This window comes from Gymnoscopelus braueri (assembly GCF_963280865.1).
Source record: "Gymnoscopelus braueri genome assembly, chromosome: 7".
Classification (NCBI taxonomy): Eukaryota; Metazoa; Chordata; class Actinopteri; order Myctophiformes; family Myctophidae; genus Gymnoscopelus; species Gymnoscopelus braueri.
The window spans coordinates 25,222,148-25,233,466 of record NC_137608.1 but is presented as its reverse complement, the minus strand read 5'-3'; the positions used below and the strand labels follow the sequence as shown (position 1 = coordinate 25,233,466).

The 11,319-nt window shown below is 40.1% G+C and overlaps 1 protein-coding gene across 2 annotated transcripts; it reads right to left on the bottom strand.

Annotated features, from left to right (window-relative positions):
* Nucleotides 1-1,268: 1,268 nt before the first annotated feature.
* On the bottom strand, nucleotides 1,269-10,598 carry hsd17b3 (hydroxysteroid (17-beta) dehydrogenase 3). Of its 2 annotated transcripts, none has more exons than XM_080433208.1 (11): nucleotides 10,380-10,598; nucleotides 5,362-5,408; nucleotides 4,815-4,890; nucleotides 4,508-4,615; nucleotides 4,285-4,352; nucleotides 3,813-3,857; nucleotides 3,686-3,720; nucleotides 3,374-3,455; nucleotides 2,445-2,510; nucleotides 2,121-2,270; nucleotides 1,269-1,845 (listed from the first exon to the last, which is right to left on the bottom strand). In XM_080433208.1, exons 1-11 carry the CDS (start codon nucleotides 10,528-10,530, stop codon nucleotides 1,747-1,749), a joined length of 927 nt encoding a protein of 308 aa, XP_080289334.1. In that variant the 5' UTR covers nucleotides 10,531-10,598; the 3' UTR covers nucleotides 1,269-1,746. The 2 variants fall into 2 exon arrangements, with proteins under 2 accessions (XP_080289334.1, XP_080289335.1); XM_080433209.1 differs by having other exon boundaries at nucleotides 4,815-4,931; nucleotides 5,363-5,408; nucleotides 10,380-10,461.
* Between the last annotated feature and the right edge of the window lie 721 nt (nucleotides 10,599-11,319).

Genomic DNA, 11,319 nt, shown 5'->3' with positions numbered 1-11,319 from the left:
AATCACTATGCATAATATAAAGATCACTGATCTTTCTAGCATGGATGGAAAAAAATAAGGGCCTGCTCACCTGTGACTATAGCACCTCTCAACCCGGTGCTGTGGAATCATTCAGCCAGACAAACCATTTATACAGGGATGTTATTTAATAAAGGCAAATTCAGATGTAACAAGAATTATAATCAACAGTTTCTCAACATTCAAATTGTTTATTAGTATGCTTATTAACAGTACACGTAGGGCAGTCAAAGGTTATGCTAAAAGGGTAACACAAAAAGCCCCTGGGGCTTGTTTCCATCGTAACACATTTTTGGAATAAAGCTCATCAATAGGTATCATCTCTGTAAATACTGTACAGTGGTGGAAAGTAACTAAGTACATTTACTTAAGTACTGTACTTAAGTTGCATATTTTTACTTTACTGGAGTATTTCCAATTTGCAGTACTTTTACTTCTACTCCACTACATCTCAGAGGCAAATATTGTACTTTTTCTCCACAACAATTATTTGAAAACGTAGATTTTCATTATTATATTATGAAACACATCAACCACTTCAGCCCTATTTTATGCATACAGTAGGCTATTTGAAAATAGCCGATCTACAAGCTCATACAATAGGTATAATCTCTGTAGATACTGTAGGTATACTTACAGAGAAAGTAGTAGTCCCCTGACCCTATCAAAGTGTTCAAGGAGTTAAACTATGTTCACTTGTATTTTGACAAAAGGGTTGTCAAAGAATGGGCAAACGATCAAGGAGGCAACTGTACAAGTCGAGATCCTTTATGTCATATACATGTTGTTATAGCAGTTGTGGAAAGTAACTAAGTATATTTACTCCAGTGCTGTACTTAAGTACAATTTTGAGGTAGCCTACTTTTACTTTACTTTAATTTCCAATTGTCTATACTTTTACTTCATATCCACTAGATCTCAGAGGCAAATATTGTACTTTTACTCCACTACAATTATTATTTGAAAACTTTAGTTTACTAGTTACTTTGTAGATTTAGATTATTATTACAAAACATAAATCACCCACTTCAGCCCTATATACATTTCGGCCATTTGAAAATAGCCGATCTACAAGCTCACAAGTGCGACGCATTGTGAGCTCGTAATCTGCTCATTTCAAAAGATTTCTTTACATTTGAAACATTGTGAAAGACAAAATAAGCACATTTACTTTTGTACTTTTAAGTATATTTTGATACCAATACTTTTGTACTTTTAGTACATTTTGAAATTCCGGACTTTTTACTTGTAACAGAGTATGTCAACATTGCAGTATTTGATACATTTAAGTACAAAATGTGAGTACTTTTTCCACCACTGGTTGTTCACATTTTCTTCACATTAAAGTCTTTATGCCATTAACCCTGCTGTGTGGGGAGGTATCCAACCCCCAGCTGACCGGCGCCACCGCAGCCCTCCCTGGCCGGCTTCCCTTCCCTGAACAAGGACGATTTTGTCAGTACAGATGCTCGGACAAGCCGGATGCACCGCGGTGGATTCGAGCCCCTAAATGCAGGAGTGGTGGAATGGAGTGGTCTCTGTACCTTTCAGTACAAAATTGTGTTTACTACCCAGAATTTGATTGGGGTCCAAACAGAGATGGTAAGATGGCAATCCAATAGCCCACATGTCTGGCTCTGCATGGCTCAATTTACTCACTTACTGTAAATATACAGTAGGCCCCCTACATGAGATGACATGATATTCTTGCTCAGAGAAGTGTAGGTTCTATTCCTCCTTGTACGTCTTCTTGACAAAGTCTATCAAACCGTCCTGCATGTACTCAGAATGTAGCATCCAAAGAGGAATGGACTGTAGAATCCAACCCTGTTCACGCACACGCACGCACACACACACACACACACACACACACACACACACACACACACACACACACACACACACACACACACACACGGAAATTTACATTTTCATTGTCTTCTAAGAATTCTCCCTTTTCTCTCTGATATATCTTATTTTCAAGCTCATAACGCGTCTCACTGACATAGTTTCTTTTAAGCTTTTCGTCTGTAAAACATGCCCTAAATAGGGATGCCATGGGTAAAAAGTGGTTAATGGTATATTATATTTGTTTATCTCACTAAGAATGTGTGAGTGATGCTGCCGTATGTTCTGTCTCCCGCTCTGAGATACTGCAGGGAGGTCTTGACAAAGTCCTCTGCTGTAAGATTCATCACGTTCGCCTTCATGTTGCCTGTCATTGGAGTTGAGACTCCAAATGGAGCCACTACCTGAGAGAGAAAGTGTTCATTAAAAATGCGTCTGGTAGGCATCACAAAATGTCATTGTGAAATGACAGGTTAGAGGGGAAAACAATAGAACCGATTATGCTTATTTGCAACATTAAAATAAATAACACTATCTTTAAAAAGCACAAAGTATTGTCTTGATATCTGAATATGTACCTGTATTAGGATTCCTTTAGGTTTGTATTCAGTTTGAAGACCTTGGGAGAATCTCTCCACAAACACCTATACATACAGGGGTACAGCGAACACACACACACGCACGCACACACACACACACACACACACACACACACACACACACGCGCACACGCACACGCACACGCACACGCACACGCACACACACACACACACGCATGCACAGACATAAATGTATGTACATAAAAGCACAGAACCAACTTACTGCATCACAGATAAACAGTCAAGTGCTGATGATTGAAAGTGAACAATGCTTAATTAATTAAATAAATAAATATATATATATTTTTAAACACAGAACCATAGATAACGTGTTCCAAAGATTCACTCCATTCACTTCCTGGTTAAAGTATTTGGGAAATATTCTGTATCTCGGCTCTTGTGTTTTACGATGTATTTTTGGCAAAACATGCTATTTTCAACTACCGTAAATTTCGGACTATAAGCCGGGACTTTTTTCCCATTTTTCGACCCTGCGGCTTATATAATGGTGCGGCTTATCTATGGATTTTTACAGCTAACGGCCACTAGGGGACCTCCTAAATCTATGGATTTTACACCCGCGGCTTATAGTCCAGTGCGGCTTATATACAGTATGAACAAATCATTCAATTTAGCTGCTGCAGCTTATATTCAGGTGCGGCTTATAGTGCGAAAATTACGGTAGCTGCAATTATGGAACGGATTACTGTGACCCGATTTTTTGGGATTCTACGAGACCCCTGTGTGTGTAATGAGGGGATCGCCGTGAGGACGGTGATCACGGAAAATATTTTGTGACTACATGAAAAGGTTAAGAAATCGTTAAAAACGCTGACACTGGCTGTACCCTGTTTTGAAAAACCTCTGGCACTTAACACTGTACTGTAGGTATTAGGTAATGTACTTGCCTTTGAAGCGGTGTACAGGGTGTATAATGGGCTGATGAAACAGGTCATTCCAGAGGAAACATTCAAAATCACTCCTTTCCCTCTGTGGAGGCAGGCAAACCCATGCACGTACACATCCACACACACACACACACACACACACACACACACACACACACACACACACACACACACACACACACACACACACACACACACACACACACACACACACACACACACACACACACACACAGTGAAAATCACTAGCCCATCATGTGCCTAAAGCTAAATGTTATGCAGCAAATGTTGTTTTTCTAAAAAAGTTTAAACCTCTTTTCCATGCCTGGAAGGACTATTTTACACATCTATGAAAAGAAAAGAAAAAGCGGTTTAGATTATAGGCAAAAATTATACAACAGAACAGATTTGTAAAAAAAAACATAGTTCACACTCTCACCTTTGCCATCACTCTCACATTGCAGTTTATTACATGTGTAATTGTCTGCAACGATAAATACATATTTATGCTCTCTTATGAAGTGACACGTTGAGAAGAGGAGGAGAAATGATGTAGCTGGTGCAAGGCGAAGACAGCAGGTGTGGGAAAGATTCAGAAATAATTAGTAGATACATTTGTCTATATTCAAGAGCCAAAAATGCCAACACGTTTTGTGGGGTTAGTGAAAGTAAATATGGAGGTGGTTATATACTTAGTAGTTGTTAGATTTTCAATTAAGCCATTGGATTCAATTAAAATCAACTTACTGAAACTAGCTGGGTAATCCAACACATGAAGAATATAATTGTTTGTGCATTTATTTCAACATTATGTTATTGTTGCATTTTAATCCATTTTAAAGCAGATTGATTTGAAAAGTCTAGCCAAAAAACAGCATAGGGTAAGCTACAGACTGCTGAATATTGCAAACCTGCTCCAGATCTGCAGTGTCAAGGTATTTGCAAGGGATGCGGCTGGGCATCACACCCACATTATTAACTAAAAGATGAAAAGGAAAGATTCAGTGTCTTTTTGGCCAGACTTCAGCAGATACACATTATAGGAAAACTATATTCTCTTTCTCTTGTCTCAGAAGTCACAGAAGATACATTATCAATGATTCAAAGACCACATTTAGGATCATAATAGCTCACCCAAGACTCCAATATTCAAGTCCTTGAGTTTGTTCTCAACTTCACCCATGACGTTTTCCTCTGTGAGATCTCCTACTATCGCTATCACCTTCTGACCAGTAGTTTCACCTGTAAAAGAATGATAAGGCAAGTTTCTTCTCTATATTACAGCAAGTGTACAGTATATCTGCAACGTGAAGGACAACACTTTTAGTGTTAAATTATGCTTGATTCAAAAAGTAAACATAAACATGACATTGGAGGTCAAACATAAGTACAGAAGCTGATAAACAGGGTCATTGTTATGCTGGTGTTTGAGTCTTCTCACTTATCTCGTTGGCCAGCATTTCCAATTTCTCCTTGGTTCTGGCCACAATAACCACGTTCATCCCCTGACCAGCCAGCTGGGGGTAGCAGAGGTCCCAAGGTGGCCAGTTTGGTAACCCATATTTAAATGGGAAGGAAACTTAATTAATATAAAAGAAACACTTACTTGTAGACATGATTAAACAGTACAAATAATATTCACAAATATTTATAATATATATAATATTATAACTTATTTCAAAGTGTATGTGTGTACTGTATGGTCAAAACAATTTAGAAAAAATTCCACACACTGGCACCTTACCCTAAACACTTTAATTGTCTGCAAGGAGAGTTGGTGTTTTGCCATAACCATTTCAAAGCTAAGCTTTTGGAAAACTTAAAACTACAATGTGCAGCAACTAAATGTTAAATTACACTTTGGGTGACCTTTGAGTTTTGATTCAGGTTTACTTGAACGCACGCACGAACTCACGCACGAACGCACGCACACGCGCACGCACGCACGCGCACACAAGGAATAATAGATACATATACAAAATAAATACCTCAATGGCATATGCTTTCCCTATCCCATCAGAGCTGCCAGTCACCACTGAAAGAGAGAAAAAATAACAAGTGAGTGACACACTGTTTGCATTTTTACCAGGTTTCAAAACCTGGTCTACATCTACACCTGCAGTCGTGACTTTTGTGTGACTTTTGCGTGACTTTTTCCTCATTGGCTGGTCCTTTAGCCAATGAGAATAGATCAGAATATGGGATCTAAAGACGACGCACAATACTGTGTTCGGCCACTGTATGTATCTCTATGGTCTGTGGCGCTGTTGCGTGAAAAAAAAGTGTGGTATTGGCCACCAAACCAACTATTGGCTCCTCATACACACACACACAGCGCCGCCACCAACAGCGACCCAGAAAAAACAAGACAACGCACACAAGCCCTTACTGAGGCACACAAACTGATTTAGCTCCGTTCATAAACTATTTACTATTTACTGCCATTTTGGCCGTGTTTGTTTGTCCGTGAGCGAAAGGGTACAGGACCACGGGTCCATTTGGTTCCGTGCGGGGACGCTGGAGAGAGCAACCTGGTATAATATGACTGAGTCATATCTTGTTTTTTTTTTTTTTGCTGCAGTACCCATGCTAAACTGGGAACTCAATTGTTGTATAATCTAATCTGTCTTCCTCTGCAGTCAATCAAAAACAATGAGTGTGCATGTGTGTACAGTATGCCTGTGTGTGTGTGTGTACAGTAGGCCTATGCCTATGCCTGTGCGTGCGTGCGTGCGTGCGTGCGTGCGTGCGTGCGTGCGTGCGTGCGTGCGTGCGTGCGTGCGATAGGGCATTCACAACTAATGATTTTTACTAGTCGACTCATTAGACCAAGTAGTAGTCGACTAGTCGACTAGTTGAAATTTACATTAAAACATTTTTTATTTTATTTTTAGGGGGGGCATTGTTTTAATTCCATCCTACTACTTACTATATTACTATTATTATAATCCTCCTGCCCTTATTTTTATGGCGTTTTAAGGGAAGCGCTTCTGGCACAGCAGCACAGCACCACAGCAGCGTCTCCAAGGATCCCCATTGCCCAATAATAGGCTTTTATTGGGCATAAGCCCTAGCGTGTGATATCTAAATCCTGTTCTCACACAATGTAACCACACCAATGCATGTCCCTCAGCTCTGATAAAGACACATGGCACTGAGTGCCTCACCCTGGCACCTCCAAATGACCCCTGGCGTGGTCACATGGAACCTTCTTTACTGTAACACAGCGGTTCTCAAACCTTTTCATGTCAAGGACCCCCAAAAGTATATGTATTTAGGGGTCCCCAATCTGAAAACAAATTTTGTGTGTGTATTAAGACATTTCCAAACACTTTCAGGATTTTTCAAAAATGTAAAAAGAAATAGCAGATATACAAGCTCACAGCGTGTCACTTCATGCCGCGCTGTGAGCTTGTATATCTGCTACTTTTGAATAGCCAACGTATAAAATGATTGTGATGCTGAACAATTTTTTCTGGGGACCCTCATGGAACCCTGCCAAGGACCCCTAGGGGTCCCTGGACCCCACTTTCAGAACCACTGCTTTAACTCATCCACATCCTCTTGTGTTCTGATGTCATCAGTGAGAGATGATGCACGGATGATGCCGCAAGCAAGGATTATTCTTTTTTATTTGTTTGGACCCCTTAGCTGAGTAGATTTGGTGGCTGTAAGGCCACGTGGAAGGCACTCCAATAATGTGCAATACAAATGCAAACAACACTTGGGTCCATGGTCATATGTTTGCCCACACTGTTCGTAGCCACGATGCAAAACATATTGTAATGCTACTGACATTTCCACTAGATACAACATTTCGGAGGTTTCTAGACATTTACGTAACAGCATGCTGGTATTCAATATCCACTTGTTATTATTATGTTTAACTTGATTATTATGTTTAACTACTTGTTTATTATTTTTAGGTGAGAACCTCTATAAGCCCTTTATGGGTTTCCTTTTCTCACCTGCACTTATTTCTGTGTTGTTTTAATGATGTTACCTTTGTTCTGTTTTTATTGTGCGAATAAATAAATCAAATCAAATCAAAATCACTTGTCCAAATGTTGGGCTTCAACCAGGGCACTGTGCTCTTATACTTACAAGGTCCACCAGCCCTCCTAACCATTAAATATTTACTGGCTACAGCAATGACAAAATACACAGTGGTGATGAAAGGTTTTGGCATAGCCAACATTTGCAGAGCCAGCTGAACATTTTAGAATATTTTCTTCACATTTTTTGTCTGCATGCACACGTAGCCTACAGTACACATATTTTATGTGTGTACAGTACACACTACACAGACACACACTTCAACCTCATGAGAATGTCCTATTCTGTGACAGGTGGTGAGGAGAAAATTGGAAAGTTCCTTCGTGACCCTATTAATGATAATGGTGCACTTCAAATTGTATTGGCTTGAAGAGCCAAGAAGCCGCCGTTCCAGAGAGTGCTCTATTTCTCAATGGCCTGTTTGTCTAGAATCCTCTGAGTACTCTCAGAGGAGACTCACAAAAAAGATTTTTTACTGCGATTTTAGATTTGGTCACCCCTGGACAAATTAATTGAGATCTTTATTTTATTCTAATGATATTTTATTTTATTGTCCAAAATAAGTACAATGTTTTCCAGGTATAAAGAAAAATGGTGTCGTGATATATGGTATAAAAGTTGCGAACTTATTGTCTCATAAAGGACAGGTACACTGTAGAACCCTATGTGAAGTATAATTTAAGCAAAAGACAACAATCTCTCTGTTCACAAATATGGTCAGGAACATTACCATTACCATTAGCTTTAGAGAATGGCAGATTTAATGCCTCTCCAGAGGAAGAGAGATACTGTTTGTTTTGTGAACTTGGTGAAATTGAAAATGAGGTTCACTTTTTGTTTTATTGCTCTAAATATGATGATATAGAGGTATTTGTTAGTAAGATGTCTTCTATTTGTGGTGATTTCCTTGAGTTGGTGATTATGAAAAACTTGAGATATATTTTGTTAAAGGAACTTTTGTTGTGGCAGATTTTATTTGTCAAGCTGGGAGAGAAGACAGAACACTCTGGTATAATTCTGAGATGTAATTGAATGTATTATGTGAATATATTGTAAACATGCTGTAAGCGTAAAATGGTGTCTTATAAACCCATGAGGGTTGGGCACTTTGTGTGCAGGACACGGAAATAAAATGATCTATCTATCTATCTATCTATCTATCATAGAATAGTGTATGTCCTCCTATCTTCCTCCTCATAGCAGACAGAACGATGTGAAATATAAATAGATGCAAATCACATTTGAACTAGCACAGCCACAAACTAAGATTGGGAAATATGACATATCACAATATGTTTTACCATGCAATCCACTGTGCGCACACACGCACCCACGCACGCACGCACGCACGCAACGCACTCACGCACGCACGCACGCACTCACGCACGCACGCAGGCAAGCACGCACACACACACGCAGGCAAGCACGCACACACCCACACACGCACGCATGCACCTCCATGCATGCATGCATAAACATGCAACCTGAATGAATGAGAATGTACATACAGTATAGAACCCAAATGGACTCTAATGGTCCATTTACCATTTGGTTCATTTTGTACACTCTCAGATTTAAGTTAACACTCAGGCATTTACAATGTAAAAAAACCCAACACAATAGATATTAGGCTCTTGACAATAAGCTGAAAGAGAGACAAACTCATCCAAATTTTGGTTTCTGATGGTCTGGACTCTGGAGAGATGCCTTGAAATGAAGAGAAAGGAAGGATTTTCATCCGTCTTAGAACCTGTTCTAATTGCTGTTTCTCTCCGCTGTGCTGGAATGGAATGAAAGCGGAGCTTGTGAAAGAAAGGAAAGATCGGCATTGTTAGTTCCTTTATGAGGCAACAGAACACCACGGTTTTAGCACTGAGGGAGGCTGTATGAGCTCCTCAGATGCCAGGGGTTCCCATAAGATGATGAAACCGCCCTGGAATGTCCACAAGAGTCTCTCTAGACTGAGAATTCGTGGGAAAGGGGGTCTCATGGTTGAACTTGCATAGACTCCATGCTCTCGGCTGTTGTGTGTTTGGGTAGAAATGCACCAATAATTGTGTCCTCTGCTATGGCGCTCGCCGCTCGTACACTGAATGCCTAAAGGTACAGCAAGGCCTGTGTTGTTACATGTCCTAGAAATAGAAATGAATGTGAAAATTATAGTAAGGCAGTGGTAAAACAATAAAACAAAACAATAAAGGTATGTGTGCTAGACTGTGCTCACTCATGTTCAGGTAACTTAACCACTTAAACCCCAGCATCCTTATTGTGGGGAAGGCTTTCGCAGAAAATAGCAGATCGACAAGCTCACAATGCGTCTCCTGCAATAGCTCACACTCACATCCATCATGTTACACACTGTATGCAGCAGCCAGTCTAAACTTGCAGGACCAGGCAGCCTTTAGAGACCTGTTTCCTATAGTTCCTTGCACACTTTGTACCCTATTAAGATTAATTACACTAAGATACACTTTGTCCAACCACCTCAGGGTTTTACTGTTATACTCACAGGTAAACAAACACAAAATATAAAGGTGAAAGAATATGTGGGTGTTTGTTTAATTGACTTTGGTAAAAGATGGGAGAAGTTTGCCAAGGGCCATGCAATGAGTGCCATAAAAGTGTCAACTGCCAGTACCAAGCATGATAGTTACATGTTTGGTTATTTATCACACTCCTACACAAGCACTCACGCACACAGGCACGTATGAGAATCATTACTGCAGGACCAGAGCATATGGCTCATTGATGGAGAAAGAATATCACTGTACAGTATAAGTCAGAATGGTCACACATTAAAATGAGCATCCAGCATTCATTTACACGTTTATCCAATGGTGGCTGTGAAAGCACACACACACACACACACACACACACACACACACACACACACACACACACACACACACACACACACACACACACACACACACACACACACACAGCTCACCTGCCCACTCTCCCATGGAGGTGAAGAAAGACTTGGACAGTGGGAACCACAGTTTAGGAAAGAGTATCCTAGTGAAGAAAACCACCTTCACGCCATAGTAGACAACGACTGCAGAACCGAGAGAAATAAAAAACAATTCCATGAGATCCATGATGACAAACGACGAGTCTGTTTGCCTGACACAACAAGCTCTGCCCTTTGAGCACGTTTGCTCGTGCCTCCTCCCTGGCCAAAGGTTTTCACTCAAGAGAGCCTATAAAACTGGCGAATGACAAAGAAAGGGAATAGCCTTCCCCTGGGCCACTCCTACTCCTGCTGATACAAGTCAAGATTAAAGAGACTAGACTAAAATTCTATTATACAATTTTTATTGAATGAAACAGAGTTGACAATAACTGAGTAATTATTCTTCCCCTAATTTGAACATAGTCTTTGGACTCTTGTTACCTGTTACCAAGGTCTTATTTGTTAATGGGGCTGTAGGCTTTCAAAACTTCTGTTTCATTCCTCGGAATGAATGAAAATATGAAATCGATATTAAAAGCAGTTACTTTGAATATTTACGGTCAGACAAGTGTTCATGAGCCGTGGAAACATTTAAATTAATGTGAGAATGAGTCTGTGATTACTAGTTTATTGAGGGTATCATAAATTCTACACATTGCAGACACCCCTCACATGGTCTCTCGACACCAATCGAAATGAACACAGCAGAGACAGGACTTTCTGAGACATAGGTTCTTGTGAACTTTTATCCCTGTACCATTGAGAGTGTTTTGATCGGCTGTATCACAGTGTGGTTTGGGAACCTGACTGCTCAAGACCACAGACTGCAACAAAGGACTACAAAGACGGCAGATAAAATCATTGGCACAGACCTAACAGTATCACAACATCATAACATTTGCAACATTTGTCCTCTCAGTACAGGGTTGTGTAG

What these genes read in the sequence shown, in the direction of transcription:
- hsd17b3 (XM_080433208.1), bottom strand. Translation starts at nt 10,530, where the DNA reads ATGGATCTCATGGAATTGTTTTTTATTTCTCTCGGTTCTGCAGTCGTT. An exon ending in GGAAAGCATATGCCATTGAG is followed by an intron (nt 4,891 to 5,361) that starts GTATTTATTTTG and finishes TGCTACCCCCAG; the next exon opens with CTGGCTGGTCAGGGGATGAA. An exon ending in CTTCCAGGCATGGAAAAGAG is followed by an intron (nt 3,456 to 3,685) that starts GTTTAAACTTTT and finishes CTGCCTCCACAG; the next exon opens with AGGGAAAGGAGTGATTTTGA.